Below are 27,550 nucleotides of genomic sequence, written 5' to 3' on the forward strand. Positions count from 1 at the left end.
GCAAAATGGAAACTATCTGAATGTGAACGAAAATAAAATCCTCATTATCCCACTCTTTTGAACATGTTCTCTCTCTCTCTCTCTCTCTCACACACACACACACACACACACACACACATAACCACACACACAAGCTAAGAAAAAAAAAAAGCTGTTTCCTTCCTCTATCCCATAACCCTTACATATTGGACTCAACCATGTTTAAAAAAACATCATCATTTGGAAACTATTTATTGAACATTTGCAACCAGTTATCAGTTAAATACAGGACTTTTGACTTCTCTCTCTACATCCCCAAACAACAGGGACTGACTCCACTTAGTTACACTCTGAGGGAATGTTATAGGACTTGGTAAGGCGCACACTGTGCTGGAAGTCTTTTGGCTTTCTGTCTTCTGATAAAGAGAAAAAGAAGTCAGAGGGTTGCATCCCAAAACGTCTTATGTTGCTTCCTCTCCTCTCCTCTGCCCCCTCACCCACAGCTGTATGCTGACAGCAGACAAAAGCGTGTTAACAAATGTAAGGTGGTTGCAGTTACTTTCATCTGTCCTACACAAACAGACCATGGCAAAAGGAGAAAAAAAAAAAAAAAAAAGAAGAGGCGTGGAGAGGAAACCAACAATGAATGCAGTCTCTGATGTGAAACCATGATTCAAAAGCTAAAAGTATAATGTTCAACATGAATATATTAGAAAAAAATGGCAATTAGTCTTTAATAAACACCTTGCCTCACCTACTCCCAACAAGACCAGGGTTATAAATTAAAACTGTCCAAATAAAATCAATCAACCAGACTTTGGGCCAATTCAGTTCCATTTCAAGACTGGAAAAATCCTCATCGAAAAAAACAAATGGCACTTTTCAGTCTCTTGAATTGGAAACTAAAATCTCGACTCGGAATCGAATGGAATTGACCCAACCCAACCCTAAAATCAACTCTAATTTACATATATGGGTCAGGTGCTCTTCAGCTGTCCACCGTCCTAGCGTCTCCCCCAGGGTGGGGGGTTGGGCTGTGGTCCTCCAGGGCTAGGCCACAGTTTTGAAGGTCTGCAGTATGAGGTTGGTTTGGTGAATCAGTCGGTTCGCACTGATGAAGACGTTTATCGCCCTGGAAACAAAGCACATCGAAACTCAATTAAAAAGCCAGAGTGGATTAGCTCTGAAACACACTGTTCAAACAACTGGCCGGTTGTTAGTGGCTGATATAGTGGAAAGGGGCCAAGCAAGTACAACCAGGACATTCAATGTCATACAGCGGGCCAATGCATAGATAACAGATGACTTGTCCAACCCATTCCAAACAATATTGCTGCTGTTTGCTTTCTGCTACGTGTTGCTGTTGCTATTTTTTTTTTATTAAAAGCCATCTCCCCTGTCGTTTGCCGCATTTTGCTTTAGTTCTGCTCAGTATGGGTACCCACAGGGAAAGGTTTTATTTTGCTCAGCACTTGCTTATTTATGCATGCCTCTTATGCTTAGCTTCCACAGCAGGGAGCACCTTAATTAAGTACAACAATAACAGTCAAGCCTGGCTATATTACCATTTCATGCATTAAATGAATGAGGTTATATATGATGCCAGTGATCTAAATCCTTTACATCTACACTGCATGGAGAATGCGTGTAATTAAAAAAATATTTGGACACTAAATTAGTCTGTGCTATATTCAAAGTTTCATATTTGCAATGTGTTGGTATGACATTAATGGAAAAAAAAAATCATCTTAGACCCCTTCCTGAGAAGGTCAAGTAAACAAGACTTAGCTGCACATAACAGCTGAGGTTACAAACAAGGAAAAGTCTGATTAGGTTTTTTGGCATTTCATTTTATGCTAGTTCCTTAAACATGCACAGCATTTACCTCTGCTCACCACACACCGAAAAAGTGGATCTCTTGTGTTAGCCAGGACAACCTCTAAGAGACAACTTCTCAATGATGAGCACCGTGAAGGTTAACCAAAGCTTAAACACTGTGACATGGGATGTTTTAGATTTACTCACTTTCCATCTTTGAAGTATGTTTTCAGGGTGTCACTGAAGCTTTTGGAGTACTTCACAAACTCTTTCTTCTGATGCTCCAGGGCCTTTAATACACAAACACACACAAGAACTATACTTTTAGCAAAATGTGATTAGACCGTGATTTCATTTATGTGTGCGTGTTTGTATACGTGTTTACTTACTCTGCGATTCTGGTACTGATACTTCTTAATGACGTTGTTGACTGTGTCCAGGAGCTCCTTGATTGCGCTGGCTATGTCTCTGCAGGGAATCAATAGCAGCACAAATCAGAACCCAAGCGTTCAACAACAAACACAGTGTTGATGTTGGGACGGCAAGGATGAATTAGCCAATGTCTGAAATGCTGTCTGGCAGGTATTTCTACCTATTTTAACTGTCACCTTTCACAATGGGTTTTTTTAGGGAGTTGTTCCTTATCTGATGCAAGGGTCTAAGGACAGGATGTTGTGTTGCTGTAAAGCCAATTGAGGCAAATTTGTAATTTGTGATATTGGGCTATATAAATAAAATTGACTCGACTTGACAATGGCAATGTATGGGACACAAGGTAATAATGTGCACAACACAGTGCAGTGGTAAGTAGGGTAGACCAGACCAGTTATAATGTCTGGTAATTTATTTATGACTGCCTTAAAGCTCACACTTCATTCCCAGATCAGCTTTTCAGTAATGGGTTTAGACTCCGTTCCTTTCTGAGCACCCTCCTACTCACTTGATGGTCTGTAGGAAGCGTACTCTGTCGTTGATTTCATCGGGGATCTTGCTGAGGATGTGTTTCAGAGCCCTGGCCTTCTCATTTAGGTCCTGGAACTCTTGCTCAGGCCTTTCAATCATGAACTCTGTGGGGATAGGGGAGGAGGAGGAGAAGATGGAGGAGGAGAAGGATGTTATCCTGCTTCATACTCAGCAACTCAATAACTCAGATAAATGTAAGGACATATTAAAGGACACAAAATACATCACAGTGGAGATAAATTATGACCCCAGCGCCGAATATCCCTGTATTCAGGACAAGCTGAGTGGAGCATGGACTACACGCAGACATCCTCATGCATGCACAAGGTGGCCCTCCACTGATGGAAAAATGCAATTACATGGAAAAGTCATAATGCGTGTTTAATACTCAACTGGTCTCAATAAATCATGTGTAAATTATGTATATCTTTATTTGATACAGTTGCAGTTATGGTATGATTGTTGATATGTAGAGATATGAATATGCCCATATGACATGTACAACACCTACTGAACAGGCCCAAAATTGATCCTGTGTCTCAGAAACACATTCATCCACAATCCACAATCATCCACTTCTACAAAAAAAAAAAAAAAAAAAACTCTCCACTGACAGACACACACACACACACACACACACACACACACACACACACACACACACACACACACACACACACACACACACACACACACACACACACACACACACACACACACTCACCTTCTACATCATCAGCTGCCATGCGCAGTAGGGATTCAGTGAAGTTGATCTGGACATTCTTCTTCTCCAGGATCTTCATTATAATGTCCTGAGTCAAGCCAGGATTCTCTCTCTCAGCCTGGCAAAACAACAAAGCAGCACATTCACCAAAAATTCAGCTCCATCACCCCATATCATATACCCTTATGTCAGTGTAGTGGGCATCCTCATAGCACTGACAGAAGTCCTCACCCTGAAGAGTGAAGACTGCAAAGGGAAATGCTGCATGAATGGAACTTTGTGTTATCTTTGGCTTGGATGTGACAGTGATGAGTACATAAGTTGAATGTGACAGCACACCTCAAAAACAGAGTGGGCTGACGGGAGATGAGGATTGTAGGAGTGTGCAGGCGCACCTCAGCCAACTGATGTGGTAAGAGAATTTGCGAGAGTCACCTGGCTTGCAAGGCAAATTGAGCCCCACAAACATTGCCTTTTAAGTGCAAACTTGAGTAAGTGTTGATAAAAAACTGTTATTTTAATGTGTACCCCTGGGTCATTTATAGTTATTCCTTACGTAGCATATTTCAAACACTAAGTTTATGAGATTCTTCATGAAGATCACAATAAAAGTGCATTAACAATATAATAAAATACTAAAAAGTATAAAAACAGAATAAAGAGAGAAAGCCTACAAACAGAACAATGTGATTACAAAAAAAAACTAAAATAAATATAACCAATAAATAGCCATGGTAAAAGATGGCTTAAGACGCAATTTAAAATCTCCAACTGAGCTGACAGCTCTTACGTAAGAGGAAGACACTATTCCAGGGCTTGGAAACCGCAACAGAAAATGCAAAGTCCTCTCTAGATTTTAACTTGCACCAAGGTACAGCCAAAAGCACTTGGTTGGAGAACCTAAGTGCTCTTGCTGAATATGGGATAAGCAAATCACAGATGTCATTAAGTTCATCACCATGTACAGCTATGTAAGAAAGTAAAAAAAATATATATCTTAGGATCAATTCTAAAATCTAAAAATCAACACAGGTAAGCCACTGGACTGATATGGGACATACATGATGCCCCCTGTCAATAACCTCACTGCTGCATTTTGGACTAGTTGAAGCTGATTGATGGTTGCTTAGCTTAGACAAGTGAAAAGGACATGTCCACAGGACATACAATATAGACCAAATGAAAAGAGACAAAGGCAACGACAAGTTTTTATGTATCTGGAAGGACACATAGGAGTGTATTTTTTGCTATTCCTTGGTTGAAACACACGGGACTGAAAATCAGCAAGACCTATGCTATGGTGTAGTTAAATTAAAGTTACAATGTGGTGTTAAGGTTAGAATTTCACAACTTGGGGCGTCCGGGTAGCGTAGCAGTCTATTCCGCTGCCTACCAACACGGGGATTGCCGGTTCGAATTCCTGTGTTACCACCGGCTTGGTTGGGCGTCCCTACAGGCACAACTAGCCATGTCTGCGGGAGGGAAGCCGGATGTGGGTATGTGTCCTGGTCGCTGCACAAGCGCCTCCTCTGGTCGGTTGGGGCGCCTGTTCGGGGGGGGGGGGACTGAGGGGAATAGCATGTCTTTTCTCTCTCTCTCTGAATAATGTCTTCTCCTTTCTCTTTTTCTGTGTGTGAATGGTGTCATGTGAGTCTCCCTTGTGTGCCCATGCAGTCAGTTCTCCTCCCAGGTCTCCGTGGTGATGGTGGTCGCTGCTTGGATTCTGCCTGGCATTCCCCTCATCAGATTTTCTTTTTATATATCTTATAAATCCATATAATTTTTTTTTACATGATGAGGCTGGTCATGTGGCTTGGGTCCTGGACTGTTCTGGTGGCATCCGGACACTGCTTGGCATCCTGCGCATCATATTCTTCATAAATTTTATAAGTCCATTATAATTCTGTTTATCCTCTTTCAATGTTGTATTGTGTAAATTATACAAAGACAACATACATTGCACGTTGTCCGTCTTGGGGAGAGATCCCTCCTCTGTTGCTCTCCCTGAGGTTTCTTCCTATTTTTTCTCCCTATTAAAGGGGTTTTCTTAGGGAGTTGGTTCTTATCTGATGATAGGGTCTAAGGACAGGCTGCTGTTAAGCCCACTGAGGCAAATTTGTAATTTGTGATATTGGGCTACACAAATAAAATTGACTTGACTTGATCTTCCCACGTGCTACGTCCCCTTGGCAAAACGCCTCACTGTCAGGTGAAAAGAAGCAGCTGGTGACTCCACATGTATCGGAGGAAGCATGTGGTAGCCTGCAGCCCTCCCCGGATTGGCAGAGGTGGTGGAGCAGTGACCGGGACAGCTCAAGAGAGCAGGGCGATTTGGCAAGGTACAATTGGGGAGAAACCCCCCCTCCCAAAAAAAAAAGAATTTCACAATTTGACAATTAGTCCATGTTATTAATTAGAACATGGTCAACAAAGCAGACTTAATTTGTAATGAATGATTTTCTTAAGTACTGTAAACTGTCATAACAAAGTTGTACAGTGCACAGGTATAAACGAGGTGTCAGCCAGGCTGACTGACCCTTCTGATCACCTCCCTGTAGTATGGATGATAATAAAGCTGCCTGTTTTATTATATGTTCTAACACAAAGGCTCAATAACAGTAGCGTGGAATTAGTACATGGGAAACCCATATTCAATATCCCAATTCAATCATATGAGTGTTTAAACGGGGGACAGGTTCAAAGAAATGGCTGGGACCAGATTCTGAAAGGCGTGACTGCAACTACCCATGTTTGATTCATTTCCATAAATTCAAATTTGCACTGGGTGATGAATGGCAGGCCATTGACCAATAAGTTGCAGATTTGACCACTGCATCAAACGATGTTTGTCTGTTGACAACTGTCTCTCCTGACAACGTGCCTTCAAGCAAGATTCTTAAAGGCAAATTCCAGTTTTTACAACCTGGGTTTTTATTTTATTTTTAAGGCAGCATGGTGGCGCAGTGGCTAGCGCAGTTGCCTCACAGCAAGAAAGTTCTGGGTTCAAGCCCTGGGGTAGTCCAACCTTGGGGGTCATCCCAGGTCATCCTGTGTGGAGTTTGCATGTTCTCCCCGTGTCTGCGTGGGTTTCCTCCGGGTGCTCCAGTTTCCTCCCACAGTCCAAAGACATGTAGGTCAGATGAATCGGCCATACTAAATTGCCCCTAGGTATGAATGTGTGTGTGTGTATATGTGTGTGTGGGCCCTGTGATGGCCTGGCAGCCTGTCCAGGGTGTCTCCCTGCCTGCCGCCCAATGACTGCTGGGATAGGTTCCAGGTTCGGATAATGGATGGATGGGTTTTATTTTCCTAGTTCTTGCCATTGGGTAAATCAGTTACAATATCATTTTTACTCACTGGCTTCATTTTGGAGATTTTGAACTCAGGGCAATCCCTAGACAAAGCCTTACAACAATGTCCTCTGAGGCAACTGAACACGAACCTTAAACCTGTTCTTTCAATTACAACAACAAAAAACCCTAGTACCCAAGAGTGTGAACATAATTTCCCATTATCTATGACTTCCAAATTCCACTGGCCAGGAAGTTAATCGATGAGAGGTACTACCTACAGTAAGTAAGATGGTCATTCCTGTAAACTGAACCAGGAAGTAGCTCAACAATGTGACTTCTAATTTGCACTTTTCCTTTGAATTCCAAATAAGTGGTTTAGAGATGGTAATAAATGGAATTATCCTTTAAGCACTGCAAACTCAATCATTACAAGTCACTCTGAATAATGCAGGTGTACTTCCCAGAAAAAGTACAATCTTGACTCAAGCACCCTGATCAGTGAATGGATTCATGAATAAGCTTACCTTTATGAAGGCTGCTCTGAGTGTCTGAGCTGCTGATAAGTTGATCCTCTCCAGCTAAAGAACATGCAGAATAAACACAACATCAGTGCAAAGCCTGGATGCACTTGCTTACTGACTTATGCTCAGAAATGCACCCTCTCTCTCTCTCTCTCTCTCTCTCTCTCTCTCTCTCACACACACACACACGTTGTATCTGTAATGTGTGTGGAAGAACAAAGAAATGTAAAACTTTATTTAGGGTTAGTTTTCTAGGTCTGAGAAGTAAATGTAAACATGAGACACATGATGTTAATGACCCTTCCAAACAGAATAAGAAAACATTGCAATCTGTCTCAAAATTACAGAGACTGGATTTTTGTTTCATCAATACCTTCATCCATACCAATACCTAGACCGGTCTAATTTTATTAAGGCATGTAATTAACAAGTAAGTAACAAGTATGTAACACGGTAAGTGATACGGGCCGGAATACACACATAATACAGGTGAAAAAAAAGGCTGTGAAAGTTACTGATATTGCCGACTGGGAGGGGAGTAAAACTATTAGTTTACTCCAATAATGATTGCATTACACAACTCTTACCTAATGCTGCCCGATTACTGCTCAAGAGTGTAAGACCAAACAAAATCCCACTTCATAGCACCACATACAAACAAGATACAACAAGAAGACAATTACTACTGAGATTTTTTTTTTTTACCTCATTGAAAACGGGATACATCACAGCATACAGCGTCATTGATACCATGGAGCTTGTCTCCGCTTCATTCTTCATCTCCTCCATTGTCATCCTCCAGGGAGGAGCAGCTCTCGGTGAAAAGATGCAGCGGAGGTAGACAGTAGCTCACACACACTCACACATACACTCACCCACTCACACACACTCGCTGGAAAAGGTCTCAAGCCCCAGAATGACAGAAGTCTGTGGGGGGGAAAGAAGAGCAAGAGAATTTATTTATGAAGAAATGGCTCGCTGTGCTCTTCTTTGCCTTGTTGCATGACATTTCTTTGGGCACCAGGCTACGTTTAGACTTTAGTAACAACTGTTAAAGCTGCTCTGGCTTTGCGATTACCAAACGATAGTGTCTTTGGCAATGGCTGAATGTATGTTTCTACTTTAACCAGAAATAATACACTCGTCCAACTTCGTAATTTTTATAGCGTACTGCGTTGACGTGTTAGCTGGCTTAACTGACTGGCAAGTTGGATGAAGTCAGTACAACATAACAGCGAGCAGACTAGCTAACTACTCATCTGGTTAGCGTAGTAGCTGGTGTAACGCTAGCTGACGTTAAATGTATTGTTAATGGTGACAGACTAAGTACTGTCATGATATTGGTATCGACACGGTGTGTGAAGTGCCAACATTTTAAGCAAATGCAGCTCACGGACGTACAACTGAGGCCTATGGACGATGTTAGCCTAGCCTACGTGCTAGCTAACGTCAATGTTAGATTTATATGCAATTACAGTTGAACTAAATCACGTCACCAACCAATCTGTGGAATATGTGTCACTCGATAGATGAGTGGAAAATATCTACCTATATCTGCCTTCGATTTGACTTCTTAAAGAGCCTCGTTACGCCGTCGATCGCCTTTCAGCAGCTATGTTTTCTTTACAACTTAAGGCGGAAGTTTTTCAGGACAAGCCTAGGCGACAGCTTCCGTTTGATGACGTAAGATACACCGTCCAATCAGAAGAGCGGTAACTGTTACGTAATATCGAAACTAATTCCACAAGCTATGCAAATGTTCGGGCTGTATTTATTTTACTGTAGCAGTTTTGTGATTGTTGGTGAGAATTTGAGCAAAACTTAATGAGTGGATAAAGACAAAAATAATGTTGATAAATTATGAAATTATCCCCAATCTGAAACCATTTGAGGTTGACCTCACATAACATCCATCCATCCATCCATTATCTGAACTGCTTATCCTGCTCTCAGGGACCTATTCCAGCAGTCATTGGACAGCAGGCAGGGAGACACCATCGACAGGCCGCCAGGCCATCACAGCCCCCCCCCCCCCACACACACACACACACACACACACACACTCATTCATACCTGGGGACAATTTTTTTAGTAGTCAGGTGAATTGGCCATTGACCACACAGTATGATAAAAAAGGGTTTTGAAGTTGATCACACGAGGAATCATATTGAAATGTTACAACCTTCTATTAATATCAATAAAAACATATTGGGCCCAATGTTTGCTGTGCTTCATCTGCTGCCTAAACCGTCTGCAAACCCAACAATAATTTTGTAATCAAATTTATGAAATGCAATGTTGAGGATGAGTTTTTTTTACTAGTTTTACTCATCTTTTTCAGATGAATGTGTTTTACAGTTTGCAGTGGTATCTTAAATTAGCCATCCAGCTTTTAAGCCCTATATTTGTCAGGGCAATGGATTCAGTCCTTATGCCAAGAGTTCATCCTATATCCCCGCTTCTATAAATTTCAATAAAACAAACAAAGGGACAGCACTGAAGCCTACTCACAGAAAGTTGGTTCAGTTCATCTGGACACAACAGTTGTTGAGAGAAATATTTCATCACTCATCCAAGTGACCTCTTCAGTCTCAACTGACTGCAGGTATCCCCACTCTTATAAACAACATAGTGGCATAACAACCAAAAACAACAATCCATTTCATATGCAAATTGCCGTGACCATTAACTAGAGTTACATTGGCCATGTGTACTATTCACAGAGGATTGGAGAATAGCTGCAGTCACAGCATTGTAAGATGGCGACAGATGTACTGTTAGTCACCCACCCCCCTCGGTTCAGGGGTGGTCGTTCCCTCTTCACACTGATGGCATCCTAAGAGTACATGATGACGAGTGATGAAACGTTTCTCCCAATAAACGTTGTTTCCAGATGAACTGATTCAACTTCCTGGTATTTTCTTACCTGGATTATTGAGCATGCATAAAGACATCAAAGCCTACTATTCTCAGGACATAGATCTCTGTATTTATTTGCTCAGTGTCTCTGTAGTTCTCAGTTGCACTGCATTACACTGTGGTATGAGACAAGTGTCTAATTTTCTCTATATTTTTGGAAGTATATAGTAGACATATTCTTAACCTTCCACTAATGTATTTAGTAATATAATGATAAAGCCTAGAGGCTGCTATCTGAAGCCCTCAAGCATGTCAGCAATTTACTGGTTAGCAAATCCCACATTAGATGATTGAATCTACCTGGCACAAGATTCTGGTAACATATTATCTCAGATTTATAGCAATTAATGATTTCAATATAACGATTTATGGATCAACGTAACTGTGGGCCCTGATATGGTGTAATTGCCTAGACTGGCTAAGTGTGTAAGGTTATCTTTCTGCCAAGACTGGATGGACAGACTTTGCCGTAGGCCATCGTTTGCCAACCTAACTTAGTTATTATTCATTTCATATTTTCTCTAACCATGAAACATCCTTAAGCCTAACAAACATAAATTACAATTAAAACAGGCTTGTTTTGGGTTTAAAAAAAGTTTTAATGAGATGGCCAAAAATAAACCAGTGTCTTTGGGGGTCTGGCACTCAAATCGTTGGAATTCTTCTTGCTCTTTTATTCTTTTATTTTCTTTTTATAGTCCAGCAGCAGCCATATAGTTGTGCAATCAAGAGGATGAGGAGATATAATTTGGCAAATTAATGCAAATTACTCTTTGGATAGAACAGAATCAGAAACCTGTTTGAAGCCATAGAAAATTAAAAAGATTGTTCTCAGAACATCTTTGCAGTCTCCTTCAATACTGTAAGGTAAATTCAGTATTTGCAGACGGCATTATGATGGAGTCATGAAATGTCTGGAAACAAGCTCAGACCTTGTAACTGTAAGAATTTTAGGAATGCTGATCTGAGACTGATAAAGTTATCAGTTGCTTGTCACGGGACCTGATGATTAGCTCAAAATCAGCATGTAGTTTTACCATGGCGCAGTGGGGTGTAGCCGTGGGCTTACAAACCAGTTATTCGGGTCAGGAAGTCAGACAGGCAGGCAGGCAGGCAGGCAGGCAGGTAGTAACTAGTTTGACAGATGTCTTTATGCATGCTCAATAGTTCAGGTAAGAAAATCAAAGGAAGTTGAAGGTAGTTTGACAAATATATTCAGTTATGCCCATACCAGCTTATGTGCTGGGTGAGCAACTTGTGAACCTGATCAGCTCCCTGTAATTGGGTGAACTAGGCAAATGCCAAATGCTGTGGTCATCCTGGCCTCATAAAAGGACATGTTTAAGGAAAGCTAATGATTTTTGTGTAGCCTATTTATTCCACCACCTCATCAGCTGTATACTCCTGTTGGTCTGTACAGATTCGGTGTTTGTTTAGATGGTAGGGTGGCATCGGGGGGTCCAGGTGGTCTCGGACACCCGTGGTCACCCCTTATACCCGCCCTTGTGTCACAGCTTTTATGATGTGGGTCTAACTCATATTGCCCGATCTGCCACATCTACCTGTGTATATCAAAACAATACCAAAAGTGGCTCATGAATCACAGAAACAACGATATGGGCCCCCGAAGCTTCAGCCATTTTCTTTTTCCAGAGAACTTAGCAAACTGCTGCCACCAGCAACAAATCCCACAAGGATCCCCCTTGAGACAAAGGAGACGTTTAACCAACAAAGATCTTTAGACAACCATTGGTAGGTTTTTGTTTTTGTAATCTTGCTCAATATGGCCATCACTGGGCGAGAGGATGACTCTCTTGGAGAACTAGTGCACATCCATAGGGAATTATTAGACTAGCTGTATAAAGTAAACCTTTAACAATTATGTCTTGTTAAATGATAAATAGAATAAAATCGATCAGAACGAAGAGAGATAAGACCGGATGTGCCACTTCCTCTTAACGCTGAGGTTTGGGTCGGTCCATACCATGGATGTACTATAGACGTCCATACTGGGCAACTCAAGCGTAACGCGTTTCTCGCTTTGGTCGCAGTCACACGTCGTGTCAGTATGAACAGGAGGTCTGCGCACGTCTTGTTTCCGGGGCACTGATGAAATTCGAGTCCGGGTTAAAGGCTCGAGAAAGAAATATACGTATTTTGATACTCTCTCTCTCTCTCTCTCTCTCTCTCTCTCTCTCTCTGTCTACCCCGTGGCGCGTATCATTATTGAATTGGTGTAGGATTTTAAACTGACGTTCCGCGTGTTCACAAGGTCATTTAAAATATCTTTTTCAACGTCCGTGTCTCAACAGATGGCCGCTGTAGACACTCCTCTCACAGACCCGGGGTGTTGTGTGTGTGTGTGTACTAGCAGTAGCAGCAGGGTGTCGGGAAATCAGCCCGAATCTACGAGACATCAGCGTCGTTCGCTGCTGCTGTTGCGTAAGGGCACATGTTCGCCTCGGCAGCTTGTGTGAGGAACCGGCGCGGCTGAGTGAGGAGCACCGACGGCAGATATCTGGCGATTTTCCTGACTTATACCAATTTAAACCGTCAGCGAAACACACCGACTTCATTTTAAGTTAAGAAATCTTCCGACGTCAGACACGGGGGTGAGTAGATTTCTCCTTCTTCTTCTTTTTTTTTCATCCATTTTCTTCCCCGTGAGCATTTTTTCTTTTGTTTTTTTTTGTTTGTTTTTTTGTTGTTACCTCATTTTGCTCCGTGACCTCGACGTGGCGAATCACGGATGCCACAGTTCGCCGTGTGTAACATTTGATCGGTGTATTATGGACGTTTCCAGGTGCTCCTGCTTCCCATACGAAACGCGTACCACCTCCTCCATCCGCTCGTATGACGACCGGTGAAGTGCGCCGGTGGAAATGCAATAATGACCATGTCAAAGGACTGCACACAGAATGCGTAGGCGGAATAAATTCATTCTCGTAAACACCGATTCGTGTCTCTGTCCTCCTCCCCCTTAGCCAGACTGCAGCCATGTCGGAGCACATTCAGATCAGCAGTCCTAATGTGAGGTACGCAGAAACGCACATTGAGGCTCGGTATTCGTACCAAACCACAGCAGTACACAGAAAAGGGGATATAATTACTGTAAGTCAGATTTTATTTTATTTTATTTTTTACTTTTACCAAAAACTCTGGTGTACACACCACCCCACACGTTGGCAGTACGATTATATATTAATCCACAAAATTTCCCTCTTCCCAATCTTGCTGTGGATCAAGGTGACCCCCTCCACCTGTGAGCTGACATTCCGCACCCAGAGATGCGTGCCCCGGCTTGGTGTGATGCTGGTGGGATGGGGAGGCAACAACGGGACCACTGTCACAGCGGCTGTACTGGCCAACAAACTGGGCCTCACCTGGAGGACCAAGACTGGGGAGAAGGTGAGTGGCACAGGTGCATGCACACAGCTTTGTCTCCCTGTATTTGTCGGGACCCTTCATTGACCTACATTCGAGCCCTAACCTTAACCCTTACTGTAGTTTTAACGTAATGCTAATTCTAACCATAATCCTAAACACAAATCCTAACTCTTGGAAATTGTGGGGATCATCAAAATGTCCCAGGTTAGCACATATGTCCCCACTTGATGAATAGTCGCACACAATACACACCAACGCACACCAACAATGAATGTTAGCCTGTTATTCACTGTTTCCAGTGTCAATTTTGATATGCCGCAAGCATTTGCTGTGTTTGGTTCGCTGTGGAAGATGGCCTGAGATAATTTGGGAAGCTGCCATTAGGGAGCTTACAGGGCGCTAACAGAGGAGCATCTTGCCCCATTTTCTAAATATACTCTCCATCCCCTGATACAATGGCAAAGGGATGAAGCTTCATTATAACAATGATGTGCTGACAGGTTCAGCAGACTGTTAAGAGCTTTGCTGACTGGCCCAGCAACTGTGGGACATAACCTTATAAGGCCGTTCATTCTCACCTCTCTGTCAGATCCTGTCATGTCCCTTTTTTTTCTCATACCTTTGATTCACCTAACACATTGTGTTACTAAATATAATTGAACATACAGCCAGGGATTATTAAATTTTGAAGAGAATGATTGTACAATTCTTTTTCTTCCTCTCTCCTCCGCATTCTTTAGAAGGCGAACTATTTCGGCTCCCTCCTGCAGGCATCTACTGTTTGTCTGGGAATGGGACCGGATGGAGAGGTCAACGTGCCTTTCCGTGACCTCTTACCCATGGTGCAGCCTGATGATATTATCTTTGACGGTACGCTTGATCCTAGACAGCAAGGTTAAAGGTCTGACCTCTCACTAAGAAACTGTGCAGGATTATTGTGTGTGTGTGTTTGGGGGGATGGGAGGTCAGCATGATTTTTAAAAAAATAGATTGAAAGTTAGCCCAGGCTGGCTATTGGGACCAAGCGGTTGCCCTGTAGTTGCCCTTCTCAACACACACACACACACACACACACACACTCTCACTCTCACTCTCTCTCTCAAGGAGACAGCCAGGGGATCTATGTATGTTGTGGAATGTCTTTATGTGTTGACTGTAAGCGTTCATTCTTTGGGACAGGTTAAAGAACATTTTACTTATGAATGAGTTTGCAGAGAAGTATTTGTAAAGTTAGCACATTTTGTATGGACAATGAGAGGTTGAAAAGTGACATAGCACTGAGTTGCGGGTATATGTGTGTGTTCACATGTGTCCTCATGTGCATTTACTTATGTATGCCTGTATTCATCTGCACATGTATTGCTGTTAGGATGGGACATCTCATCAATGGACCTCGGCCAGGCAATGGAGCGAGCGCAAGTACTTGACTGGACATTACAAGAGAAGCTCCGCCCTCATATGAGCTGCCTAAAACCCAGATCCTCTATCTACATCCCAGAATTCATAGCTGCTAACCAACAGAGTCGGGCTGACAACGTCCTGACAGGGACCACGGCAGAGCAAGTAGGTCAACTGACCAGCAAAGCTTAAAAGGCAGAGGGGGCAGTCTATTTCGTTGCCTATCAACACGGGGATCCCGGTTCGAATTCCCGTGTTACCTCCGGCTTGGTCGGGCATCCTTACAGACACAATTGGCCATGTCTGCGGGTGGGAAGCCGGATGTGTGTATGTGTCCTGGTCGCGACACTAGCACTTCCTCTGGTCAGTCGGGGTGCCTGTTTGGGGGGGAGGGGGAACTGGGGGGAGTAGTGTGATTCTCCCACGTGCAACATCCCCCTGGGGAAACTCCTCACTCAGGTGAAAAGAAGCGGCTGGCGACTCCACATGTATTGGAGGAGGCATGTGGTAGTCTGCAGCCCTCCCCAGCTCAGCAGAGGGGGTGGAGCAGCAACCGAGACTGTTCGAAAGAGTGTGGTAATTGACCAAGTACAGTTGGGGAGAAAAGGGGAAAAATCCAAAGGAAAAAAAAGCTTAAAAGACGGAGATGCACCACCTTTTAACAGTCCCTCCTCCTCATGAAATTAAACGACGTATTGGTGTCTGAAAGTGATTTCTGTGTCGATGAATGAAGGGTTAATGCTTCTGCTATGGTGCTCCAGGTAGACCAACTCAGAGCTGATATCAGGGACTTCCGTCAGTCAAGTGGTGTAGATAAAGTCATCGTCTTGTGGACTGCCAACACCGAGCGCTTCTGTGATATTATACCCGGGGTCAATGACACCGCCCAGAACCTACTAGCTGCCATCCAGGTAAGGGAAGGGATGGGTGAGAAAGGTTTGAGTGTGAAAAGGTTTATTCAGGGTTCAGCTGAAAGCAAAGGTTTTGTTTAGTGACGTATGGATGCAGTAGTCACAAAACTCGTCTTTCTCTTGGAAAGGTGCAGTTTAAAGGGATCATTTCATTGACAAGTTCTGATTTAGTAGAATTGGCCAGTAAATAGTGTTGTAGGGTGTAGCATAATCTGTATTTGTGAAATCAATTTAAACTGTGTTTTGATGTCCTGCGGCTAAGGGTTACCCATTCAACTTCCAACTCTAAATCACACTGTGTGATTATAAACCTTTAAAGACTAAAAGATACATCCTTTACACTTTACAAGGCACATTCAAAGGCCACAGTGACTATGAACCACATTGCTATCACTAATCTCAATTGAGGAGTACAAAACTATGATTTGCTCTTGTTGGTGCTGGTGGTTATTTTATATTTAGTCTACATTATACATCTACTATTGTCTATTTCACAAATATATTGTCTTCCGAGAGTTATGCAATTGTAAACAATCACTGCAGTCCATTGTATACTTGTACAACAGAGATGATGAGAAGACTGCCACAGACAATGTAAAGCCTTATGAGCCAGGTTATGCACATGGCGCTGTGACTGTCTTGCAAAGTAACAATAATATCTATACTGTACAATGATGAAATGTTGTGTCGCAATGAAGATCTCATTTTTGAATTTGCAGTCTGGTGCAGAGGTTTCTCCCTCCACTCTTTTTGCCGTGGCCAGCATATTGGAGGGCTGTGCCTACATCAACGGCTCCCCGCAAAACACCTTCGTTCCCGGGGCTGTAGAGCTGGCTGTGCAGCAAGGAGTGTTCATCGGTGGAGACGACTTCAAGTCAGGTCAGACCAAGATCAAGTCAGTACTGGTGGACTTCCTGGTCAGCGCAGGCATCAAGGTGAGAGGGAGGGATAATCTGAAGGAGGAAAGAAGGAAGGAAGAACACTAACCAAATGATTTGACACTGATCCCACCGGATCAGACCTTTGACTTATGATCACATACGTATGTTTGTATTATGCATAAAACTATATGAGAGTCAGTTTGCAGTAATTGAGCGGAGGTCAGTGAGGTTTGCTGTTGTGTATATGTGGAAGGTTCTCTCAGCCAGAACCAGGATTGTGCTGAGATTTTAATAGGTCTCTTTCGGCATGACAAATAAAACTGACATTAAAAGTGTGAAATCTTAGTGGGCGTCTGGGTGGTGTGGTGGTGTATTCTGTTGCCTACCAACATGGGGATCGCAGTTCGAATCCCCGAGTTACCTCCAGCTTGGTCAGGTGTCCCTACAGACACAATTGGCCGTGTCTGCGGGTGGGAAGTCGGATGTGGGTATGTGGCCTGGTCGCTGCACTAGCACATCTTCTGGTCGGTCTGGGGGGAATAGCGTGATCCTCCTACATGCTATGTGCCCCTGGTGAAACTCCTCACTGTCAGGTGAAAAGAAGCGGCTGGCGACTCCACATGTATCGGAGGAGGCATGTTGTCATCTGCAGCCCTCCCCGGATCGGCAGAGGGGCTGGAGCAGTGACTGGGACAGCTCGGGTAATTGAATGGGGTAATTGGCCAAGTACAATTGGAGAAAAGGGGGGAAAAAATCCCCTCCCCCCAAAAAAAGTGAAATCTTAATCTCTATAAGCAATATCAGCGAGCATGTTGATTGACAATTCCACGTGCAAGCATTTTCAAATGTTAATATTCTTTATCACACGATGAAGCCGGCAGAGTGAATAATTTTATATTTAAAAGTGTTTCCTATGGAATACTTGTCTGATTTCTCCCTGTGACGGTGCATTTGGATGATTTAAAGATAAGAGTCCACACACACCCACACACTTTTTTTTTTACATTTTCTGAATAAAAGAGATTCTAAATGAGCTGCCTGTCTCCATGACAGCCAACCTCCATTGTCAGCTACAATCACCTTGGCAACAATGATGGGAAGAACCTGTCGGCTCCGCTGCAGTTCCGCTCCAAGGAGATCTCCAAAAGCAACGTGGTGGATGACATGGTCCAGTCCAACCCCATACTGTACCAGCCCGGAGAGAAACCTGACCACTGTGTACGTGTGTGTGTGTGTGTGTGTGTGTGTGTGTGTGTGTGTGTGTGTGTGTGTGTGAGAGAGAGAGTTAGCTAGAACAGGTAACACAACTTCTACAACACAAGAGTCAGACCTGATCGCTCAGCTTTATGTTGTTAAGTCGTACAGAGAAAGGTAGTAAGCCAAAAAGCAGCAATAAGTGTAGGAGCACCTTTGTCTCTATCACTGTGCCCTTGAGAGGAAAATTGCTCCTTTTGAGCACAGTATCAAAATTGAAAAAGGGTCACCAGGACATGCAAACGGAAAAAATACCACAGTTGGCATGCTATAGAGCCAAGAATATTGGGGCTGTAACCCTCAGCATTTATTCTTCAGGTTTTCGTTCCTGCTTGAAGATGTAAATGCTGATCTACGTATATAGCTAAGTTTTAAAGACCCAGTCTAATTTAAACACAGCACTCGATAGACAGAGAAGAACAAGACCTGTATGGGGTTTGACTATATGAGTCAAAACATTATGGCCACTCACACATTAATGGAATGACGTTTATCATCTCCAAACAAGGGCACTTTTCACGGTCGGGGTAGATTAGATGGTAAGCGAAGAATCAGTTCTCGTAGTCAACGTGTTGGATGCAGGAGAAATGGGCAGGAGTAAAGACCTGAACGACTTTGACAAGGGCCAAATTGTTATGGCCAGACAACTGGGTCAGAGCATCTCTGACACAGCAGGGCTTGTGGGGTGCTCCGGGTCAGCAGTGGTGAGTATCTACCAACAGTGGTCCGAGGAGGAACTAACCACAAACCAGCGACAGGGTGTTGGGCGCCCAAGGCACATCGATATGCGAGGGCAATGAAAGCTATCCCATCTGGTTGAACCGACAGAAGGACTACTGTGGCACAAGTCACAGAAATGTTTAATGATGATTACGGGAGGAACGTGTCACAACACAGTGCATCGCACCCTGCTGCGTATGGGGCTGCATAGCCGCCAACTGGTCAGAGTGCCCATTATGACCCCTGTCCTATGTCAAAAGCATGTACAATGGGCATGTGAGTGTCAGAACTGGACCTTGGCGCAGTAGAAGAAGGTTGCTTGGTCGGATGAGACCCATTTTCTTTTAGATCGCGTGGATGGCCCTGTACGTTTGCGCCGTTTACCTGGGGAAGTGATGGCACCAGGATGCACTGTGGGAAGATGACAAGCCAACGGAGGGAGTCTGATGCTCAGGGGCAATGTTCTGCTGGGAAACCCTGGGTCCAGCCATTCATGTGGACATCAATTTGACATGTGCCACCTACCTAAACATCATTGCAGACCAGGTACACCCCTTCATGGCAATGGTATTCCCTGATGGCAATGGCCTCTTTCAGCAGGATAATGCTCCCTGCCACACTGCACACATTGTTTGGGAATGGTTTGAGGAACACGAATAGTTCAAGGTGTGGCCTTGGCTTCCAAATTCTCCAGATCTCAATCCGATTGAGCATCTGTGGGATGTGCTGGACAGACAAGTCTGACCCATGGCGGCTCCACCTCACAACGTACAGGACTTGAAGGATCTGCTGCTAATATTTTGGTGCCAGATACCACAGGACACCTTCAGCAGTCCATGCCTCGGCCTGGTTGGAGCTGTTTTGTTGACACATGGAGGACCAACAGCATATTAAGCAGGTGGTCATAATGTTTTGGGTCATCAGTGTATGTACTGACTCGGAGAAACGGAGAGATTAGGGAGAGACTGTCAAGCCATAACAAATATAGTAATTGCCCTTTTATGTCATTATGTTTGTGCACGATTTCAGGTGGTAATTAAATATGTCCCATATGTGGGAGACAGCAAGCGTGCCATGGATGAATACACCTCTGAAATCATGATGGGGGGTACCAACACAATCGCACTGCACAACACCTGCGAGGTCAGTGGTCACTTCATCTGGATAGGATGGGAATGTATTTATCTGTGAAATTTAAAGAATGCAGACCTAGTGGGACAGTTTCCAAATGTAAGGTCAGGAAATCCATCTGTCAACATAACCTTTCTAGGCTTTTGTCAACTTGTTGCACTCACTCCTGGCTTAAAACAGACATGTTTTTTAAGGCCTTTGTTACACTTGTCATCTCAATGCAGCCTTGGGCCATAAAAACATAGCAGACCAACAAGTCTGCCATTAACTGACAAGTCTGAATGCTTAAAAATCTAATTGAGCTCACATAATGATTGAATCAGCTGGGCAATCTCACGAGGTGGCTGAGCTCAAATTACGTGCACAACTCTGCAAAGTCTGGTCTGGTGGTTCTCAAACTTGTTGGGCCAAGCACCACCTCTGATCAAACCAAAGCATCCAGGTACCATCTACAAGCTGCCAATTTGCTAAGCCACAAAAGAAATCCTAATGACTAACATGAGTACGCACAAATACACACTCATGAACCTCCAGCATACTACAATCTTTCAGCATGCCAAAAGTAAAAAGGAAACCTGTAAAGAGATTTCTTTGGCAGATACAATCACACCTCCAATACTATACTATGATAATAAGATCACACTAGAATTATACTAGTTAAGTAAATCACTAATTTGGTATGTTGCAATATTTTAGTGATTTTGATTAGGTTTTGTGAATTTCTCAGAGCATACAATACATTTCCATAGTAATCTGGCATGCCATAAGTAGTACACATACCAGTTTGAGAACCGCCAGTCTAGACGCCATCTAGCACTTGAAAAACGTATACAGCGAAAACTCATCAGCAAACTACAAGAATGCAATGGGCACTTATTTAAGCACAGACATGGAGACTTAATACTATTTATGCATTGTGACCAGGGTTGACCCAAGACCAGTCTGTGCACATAGCCTTTCTACTTTATAGTCCCTCATTTTTCCTTTTATCTGTTCAGTAAGATATTCTACTTCCTCCATGTAGATGCAAGTATATCACTAAATGTCTTTATTTGCACTAATTTGTCCCATTTCACTGAACCACGCCATCATACTCTGTTCTGAAGTAACTGTGTGTTGCTCTTGCACAAAAAGGACTCGCTGCTGGCCAGCCCTATTATTCTGGACCTGGTGATCCTGACGGAGCTGTGTCAGCGTATAGCGGTCCGTCCTCAGGGAGAGGAGGACTTCCAGTCTTTCCACAGTGTCCTAGGTCTGCTGTCCTTCCTCTGTAAGGCCCCGCTGGTCCCCCCAGGAGCCCCGCTTGTCAATGCCTTTTTCCGCCAGAGAGCCTGCATAGAGAACATCATGAGGTCTGTACCAATTCAACTACATAGGGGTTGGGTTTCTTCATTGATGCATGGGAGGGCTAGATGTGAAAAATCTGAGGCAAATACACGTTCTAATATTCAAATCCTTGCCACATTGTTGAAAACCACCAAACATTAGCATCTTTTGTATTTTGTGATCAAGTCCATAAATTTGACATTTAAATATTTTTTCTTTGTCTACTGTAGAAAGTTGATTTAAAAAGTCAAAACTCAATAATACCAAAAATTCAACATTGCCACTCAAATAAGGCAACACTTAAAAGGATGAATCCATATTTACAGTGAAACCTTATATGAATAAATACAGAGAACATGATATACACATGATCATGTCTTACAAACAAGTACTGTAAACCACAAGTGTCTTTTCCCAGACACAAATATTTATCAATTTGTATCTGAAGAAAATAATTCCACAAATATATTTCCAAATATGAATTATATTAAATTAGTACATTTGTGATGGGCTGACAGCCTGTTCGGGGTGTCTCCCTGCCTGCCGCCCAATGACTGCTGGGATAGGCTCCAGCATCCCCACGACCCTGAGTGCAGGATAAGCAGTTTGGATAATGGAATAGAATGGAATTAGTAAATGTTTCACATGTAAAGCGTATGTTTGCACAAACTTTCAATTATGCTACAGTAAGCAGCACTTGTTCCTTTCTTTGTACATGTTGGTCACTTACTTCAGTCAGCCTTGTTTGTTTTGCCTCATCCCCTCGAGTGAACGTGGTGGTAATTGACAATGCGAAACAAATTGTTGTGATTTGCTGAAGTGACTATCCTTCGGAAAAATGTATACTCGTCTTTATGACATGATGGGCATATGTAAATCACATTTTCCACATTTTTCCTTTTTTCACTGTAGTTATTGATTTTTGAAGCAAATCTGATTACAGATTTAGTAAACTCCGGCATCCCCACAACCCTGAGAGCAGGATAAGCGGTTTGAATAATGGATGGATGGATGGATCTGATTACATAAAAAAGATGGCACTTGATCCACTTTGTGTGTCAGCCTACGGTTTGAGAAACTAGAGATTAGACAACACATTAAAGATAATTGCAATCAAAGATGTTTTATGGAAGTAATGCATTGGTGAGCATGTTGTTTCGTCATGGAATTTTTAAGACAACAGCTTATCCACCATTGTCCAAATGACAAATGCTTTTGTAAGTTGCTCATTTTAATAGTGCCATGTTAATGGTGCAGGACTTTCCTGTGGAAAATGATTCAGCACATATTTTATGGCTTCACCATAACAGCCAAAGGCTGAAGAATAACACAGAGCAGTGAGTGGGAAGAGGAAACTTTTTGTGGCTAACGGATATGACAGACCAAACTCTTAGAAGACCTTTACCAACAGAAAGTACATCAACAGTTAAAACGTATTATTTTGACAATGTAGCTGTTGCTGACACAACAGCACTGGCTACTGGCTCTCTGGTATTTGGAGTAATTAAACATCAGTACAGTATCACTTTAGATATGAGTAAGTTAAGAAAAAGCAACAACGCCTAGCATTGTAGCTTTAATTACACAAGTTCTTTCTCCTGATTCTCTGTTTCAGGGCTTGCCTTGGACTGCCCCCTCAGAACCACATGCATCTGGAGCACAAGCTGCAGAAAGGCTTTCTGCCCCTCCACAGCCACCACATCCACAGCGAAATGACTGCTAGGAACAAAGCGGCTCTTATCAACAGGAACCACGTACCTCTAACCAATGGAGTCAGTCCACATGTCAATAAGGCAACGCTTGAATAGTGATCTTAGATACCTATCCCAGGATAGAACAGAAACGCACATCTCTCAGTTGTCACTGTAATTCCATTTATCAGAAATCCTAAGGCATGTTATTTGGTTTAAACTGACATTGATATCTCTGATGGACCCCCATGAATGTTTCAGAGAATCCTTGCATGGTATAGGCTGTTTAAGTCTATGTAAAAATAATCATCAACGGACTTGCATTGGTGTACCCTAACACTACGATTCTGTATGATCGTCAAAATGAACTACCTATAGATGCTAATAAAAACTTGACAGTTATAGTTTGTACTTACTGACCTGATCGTTATTTTGTATTATGGCCCTGTGATGGACTGGTGGCCTGGCCGGGGTGTCTCCCCACCTGCCGCCCAATGACTGCTGGGATACGCTCCAGCATCCCGCGACCCTAACTAGGGTAAGCGGCTTGGATAATGGATGGATGTAGTCTATCTCTCTGACAGGAAGTGTGAGGCAGAGGTGAAATTTTTGTGTCAAGTCCTCTGCATTTTTCAAGTCACAGTCTTCAATCGACGGATGACTTTTTGTGGCGTCTTTGTAGACAGTACGTGACAGCATGGACCAGGGCGACCGAGTGAAATATGAGGGGTGGATGTTAAAAAAAATTAATTGAAAACATCAATTAATAAATGCAAATATAGATAATTTTTAAGAGTAATCTTGAACCAATTAGCTTAATTGAATATATGCTTTTGTTTCGGTGTCAGTCAGTTTTAAGTTGAAATGTTGTGATTAACACTTCTTTCTGTGGATATTTCAATAAGGGCGAGCTTTTATTTTAGTGCTTTGCAGTTCCATTCGCCACCATTTTCATTTAAGAAGCGTTTGGTTTTGGAGTAGAGAGCTGCCTTTTCCCGTCTATCATACGCCACGCCCATCAGTGAGATCTGGGCTCGATTCCTTTGCCTTCATCTCCTTTCCTTACTTCGTTTGTGTTGCAAGTGCAAGTGAACACGGACTGGGAATTGCCGTCTCAACATGGCGGATACAGTTGCGTATTCACACAGTTTGGATGAAACAACTCACATCATTTTGCTGAAACTGTTTTTTTGCAGACATTTAGTAGAAAACTACTAACGACGATGCTCTGTTTCATCAACCGGAGGGGCTATTTACCAAAGGACCGAGAAGATGAAGGCAAAGGAAATCGAGCCCAGATCTCAGTGATGGGCGTGCCGTATGATTAACAGGAAGAGGCTCTCGAATCTAAAACCTTAAATGAAAATGGTGGTGAATGGAACTACAAGGCGCTAAAATAAAAGCTCAAATTTCCACAGAAAGAAGTTCTAATCGCAATATATCAACTTAAAACTGACTGACACTGAAACAAAAAGCATCATATAGTTAATTAAGCTAATCAGTTAAAGCAAGATTACTTTTAGAAATGATTTATTTTTTTATTTGCATTTATTTCCCATGCATTGATACTTTATTTTAAAATCAAATGCATTTTATCACGAGTGATAGATTTGTATTAAAAGTTACACTGGATTCAATTCCCATGCAGTGATACTTTATTTTAAAATGAAATACATTTTCATTTTATTCAAACAAGTATACTAATTGATCACTGTTAGTTTTCAATTATTTTTTTTATAACATCCAAGATTCAAGATTGCATAACATTCAAGAGGCAAGATTGAGATGGCTTGGACATGTGTGGAGGAGAGATGGTGGGTATACTGGGAGAACGATGCTGAATATGGAGCTGCCAGGCAAGAGGACAAGAGGAAGGCCAAACAGGAGCTTTATGGATGTTGTGAGGGAGGACATGTGACAGAGGCTGGTGTGACAGAGGAAGATGCAGAGGACAGGAAGAAACGGAAACGGGTGATCCGCTGTGATGACCCCTAACGGGAGCAGCCGAAAGTAGTAGTAGTAACAGCCACCCCCCTCGTAACGAAAAGACTACATTTTCCAACGGTACCGGAGGAGCAGAGGTATGAAGCACTTCCTCCGCCGTTGCCATCACGGATAACAATGGCGGAAAAGCGCAGGAGCGGGACTACATCAGGGATGTCCGAAGTCAAACCAACTAAATCGGACGGTGACAGAGAGTTTCTCACGCAGACGGGAGTGGGAGAGCTGATCCGCGGAGCCCTCCTGAAGATGGTCGAGGCCAAGTCAGAAGACCCCATCGGCTTTTTGGCTGACCATTTCTGTAACTTGGCGTCCGTGTCAGACGCCGGAACGGCCGGATGCGGCGATGGGGACCAGCTGAATGACTGCGCAGGCGCACAAGAGCAGCAGCAGCACCTCAACAGGGCGCTGTGGCATTTGCGGCTGGCGCATCACTCGCAAAGGTGTGTGGAATTACGAAATTATTTAGGCAACAATTTATAGTGTTACTCGAAGTCTTTGCCTGCTAGAACATCACATCCACATGCTGTGGTACCCAATGCGTCCCGGAGCCAGTTGTACGTAGGCTACAAGTTTACTCAACATGTAGTGATGCTGATGTTGGTTTTTCATCTAAGATGCGTTTAATTTATACAGGTCTTTTGTATAGTTAATCTTAACATTTGGATTTAACTAATGTGCACAACCATTTTGGCTGCTCTTTTTAACTGCTCGAATTTCAATTCTAGATGTGCCTTCAGTAACAATGTTCAAGTTGCATATGACCTTCTGAGTCATACTGGGCCCCGGAGATTTCAGAGCGGAATTTCCGAGGGCTCAGAAGGCTCCTGTAACAGTGGCCGCACTGGTGGTGGGGTAAGAGGGAGCCTCTATACTCAGACACTGCAGTGCCTTTGCAGTGAAGGCGGGGTTCCTGCCTCCACATCTGCTCCTCTGCTTCGCCGCCTCCACTGCCAGGACCATGAGGCTGTCCCCTATGATCTCTTCCGACATGGTGTGCTGACATGTGCTGTGTTCTCAGACTACATCCGCCAGGCACAGAAACTTTATGCTGAGGTGTGCTGCCCAGCTGAGAAGCCTGCGTCACGGGCACTGTGCCTAGCTGTGCTCGGCACCCTCCAGGAGGCCCTGGAGACATCCAGAGGCTGTGATGCTAGCCACTGTGCTAACGCTAACACTAAGGTCAACTCCTGCCTGGAGACTAACCTGAAGGCAAGTCGCTACCTGGAAGCAAGCGCTAAGATTTCCCCCTACAAGCTGGCCCAGGCCATGGCCGGAGCAAGGACAGGGGGACCAGGTGGAAACATGGATGCAAAGGAGTTTGAGAATGCAGCAGCAGAACTCTTTATTACCCGTGTTAGAGTTGTGTCCTAGGTTTATATCCTGTATTCTAATAAATATATAAATATGTACAGCCGTTCATAGCCGGAGCTGGTGACTAGTTAGCTAATCCTAGTAAATTAATCTAGAGTTTAGAATTAGATATTACCCATGAACACAAATATATATATAAAAAAAATTTCAATTTATCAGAATAGTAAACAGTGGCACAAATTTATTTCACACACACCAACAAATTCCCACACAGCTAAAAGTATGCATAATATCTGGTTTTGTTTACACTTTGTTCAGTAACTATTTTATCTTACTCCTAATCATTAATATTACACCAAGGTACAGCTCCATATATACATAGATGTAGGGAGAAATTGAGAAATCTGTCAGAAATAACATAGAAAGTACAAAGTAGCACTGCTGTGTCAAAGAGAGTGGAGAAAATTAATTCTCAGAGAATTTTGATAAACTATTTAATACATAATAAATACATGGAATTTAAATATTGTGTACTATAGTATTGAGACAGTGATATGCACACAAAGGCCAAAAGTAAGTGACTGTGATTGATTCGATGGTAAAATTTGCACTTTATTATTATTATTATTATTATTGTTATATTCACTGACATATACTTGATGTTGCTTGGGGGTGGTTGGTTCCTGGGTGACGGTGAAGGGACTGGTTGCTAATGGTTGCTCCACTCGAATAAAGTGGCACTAGCCTGTTTCAAAGAGTGTTCTTCCAATCTATTCTGTGAACCAGTGCACTCATGTTTCAATGTATAACTGAACTCCATTAAAGTTGACAATTACTTTAGCATCCGATATTTTCCCCAGCGTATTTTTTTCATTGGTAATTCCCCACAGGGTGTTTGAATTCAAACTTAAATAAATCTCTCGTTTCCAGTCTCAGTCATTGAGAGTCGGTTGGTATTTTTTCTGAGGTTTTGTTTTGGGAAGTTTAAATTTGAATTAAGTGGGATAGGCCACTGGTAGTACTCGTATGCGCCATCGTTGCGCCGCGGGGAGGCAGCGCGGCGCCTCCTGTCTACCGAGTAGTCAGACACGAAGAAGAAAAGCGGAAGCGATTTGTTGATGCGAGGCGATGTATTTTATGTGTAAATAATTATCCTCTCTAGTTTTCCTCGGTTGAGGCTGTGGGAAATGGAAGAAGAGGACAAAGTACGGTCTCTGATGTTTCTGATGACATACATGCTTATGAAGCGCAGGAGGGATATAAACAACGCGAATGTTCAGAGACGCAATGAGGTTCAACGGCGCATCCGTCATCGGCAG

General features: G+C 43.0%; 3 protein-coding genes across 4 annotated transcripts; 2 read left to right on the forward strand and 1 right to left on the reverse strand.

Moving 5' to 3' along the window:
- Positions 1 to 215: 215 nt before the first annotated feature.
- On the reverse strand, positions 216 to 8,951 carry LOC130126316 (programmed cell death protein 10). The gene is made up of 8 exons (XM_056295776.1): positions 8,847 to 8,951; positions 8,004 to 8,225; positions 7,302 to 7,355; positions 3,485 to 3,602; positions 2,738 to 2,864; positions 2,187 to 2,265; positions 2,005 to 2,087; positions 216 to 1,111 (listed from the first exon to the last, which is right to left on the reverse strand). The coding sequence occupies exons 2-8, from the start codon at positions 8,091 to 8,093 to the stop codon at positions 1,030 to 1,032; spliced, it is 633 nt and encodes a 210-aa protein (XP_056151751.1). The 5' UTR covers positions 8,094 to 8,225; positions 8,847 to 8,951; the 3' UTR covers positions 216 to 1,029.
- Positions 8,952 to 12,409: 3,458 nt separating this feature from the next.
- On the forward strand, positions 12,410 to 23,327 carry LOC130126388 (inositol-3-phosphate synthase 1-B-like). 2 transcript variants are annotated; one of them, XM_056295876.1, is made up of 11 exons: positions 12,410 to 12,829; positions 13,202 to 13,328; positions 13,464 to 13,625; positions 14,345 to 14,474; positions 14,974 to 15,167; positions 15,764 to 15,913; positions 16,633 to 16,848; positions 17,848 to 18,012; positions 19,798 to 19,911; positions 21,034 to 21,251; positions 22,841 to 23,327. In XM_056295876.1, exons 2-11 carry the CDS (start codon positions 13,215 to 13,217, stop codon positions 23,031 to 23,033), a joined length of 1,656 nt encoding a protein of 551 aa, XP_056151851.1. In that variant the 5' UTR covers positions 12,410 to 12,829; positions 13,202 to 13,214; the 3' UTR covers positions 23,034 to 23,327. The 2 variants fall into 2 exon arrangements, with proteins under 2 accessions (XP_056151851.1, XP_056151852.1); XM_056295877.1 differs by having other exon boundaries at positions 13,206 to 13,328.
- A 1,619-nt stretch (positions 23,328 to 24,946) lies between these two features.
- tpgs1 (tubulin polyglutamylase complex subunit 1) lies at positions 24,947 to 27,061 on the forward strand. Its single transcript, XM_056296389.1, has 2 exons — positions 24,947 to 25,360; positions 25,646 to 27,061. Exons 1-2 carry the CDS (start codon positions 25,038 to 25,040, stop codon positions 26,289 to 26,291), a joined length of 969 nt encoding a protein of 322 aa, XP_056152364.1. The 5' UTR covers positions 24,947 to 25,037; the 3' UTR covers positions 26,292 to 27,061.
- Positions 27,062 to 27,550: the final 489 nt, after the last annotated feature.

This window comes from Lampris incognitus, chromosome 16 (genome assembly GCF_029633865.1).
Source record: "Lampris incognitus isolate fLamInc1 chromosome 16, fLamInc1.hap2, whole genome shotgun sequence".
Classification (NCBI taxonomy): Eukaryota; Metazoa; Chordata; class Actinopteri; order Lampriformes; family Lampridae; genus Lampris; species Lampris incognitus.

What these genes read in the sequence shown, in the direction of transcription:
- tpgs1 (XM_056296389.1), top strand. Translation starts at nt 25,038, where the DNA reads ATGGCGGAAAAGCGCAGGAGCGGGACTACATCAGGGATGTCCGAAGTC. An exon ending in CTGGCGCATCACTCGCAAAG is followed by an intron (nt 25,361 to 25,645) that starts GTGTGTGGAATT and finishes TTTCAATTCTAG; the next exon opens with ATGTGCCTTCAGTAACAATG.
- LOC130126388 (XM_056295876.1), top strand. Translation starts at nt 13,215, where the DNA reads ATGTCGGAGCACATTCAGATCAGCAGTCCTAATGTGAGGTACGCAGAA. An exon ending in TGATGATATTATCTTTGACG is followed by an intron (nt 14,475 to 14,973) that starts GTACGCTTGATC and finishes TATTGCTGTTAG; the next exon opens with GATGGGACATCTCATCAATG. An exon ending in CAGGGACCACGGCAGAGCAA is followed by an intron (nt 15,168 to 15,763) that starts GTAGGTCAACTG and finishes ATGGTGCTCCAG; the next exon opens with GTAGACCAACTCAGAGCTGA.
- LOC130126316 (XM_056295776.1), bottom strand. Translation starts at nt 8,093, where the DNA reads ATGACAATGGAGGAGATGAAGAATGAAGCGGAGACAAGCTCCATGGTA. An exon ending in TGTATCCCGTTTTCAATGAG is followed by an intron (nt 7,356 to 8,003) that starts GTAAAAAAAAAA and finishes CATGTTCTTTAG; the next exon opens with CTGGAGAGGATCAACTTATC. An exon ending in CGCTTCCTACAGACCATCAA is followed by an intron (nt 2,266 to 2,737) that starts GTGAGTAGGAGG and finishes GATTCCCTGCAG; the next exon opens with AGACATAGCCAGCGCAATCA.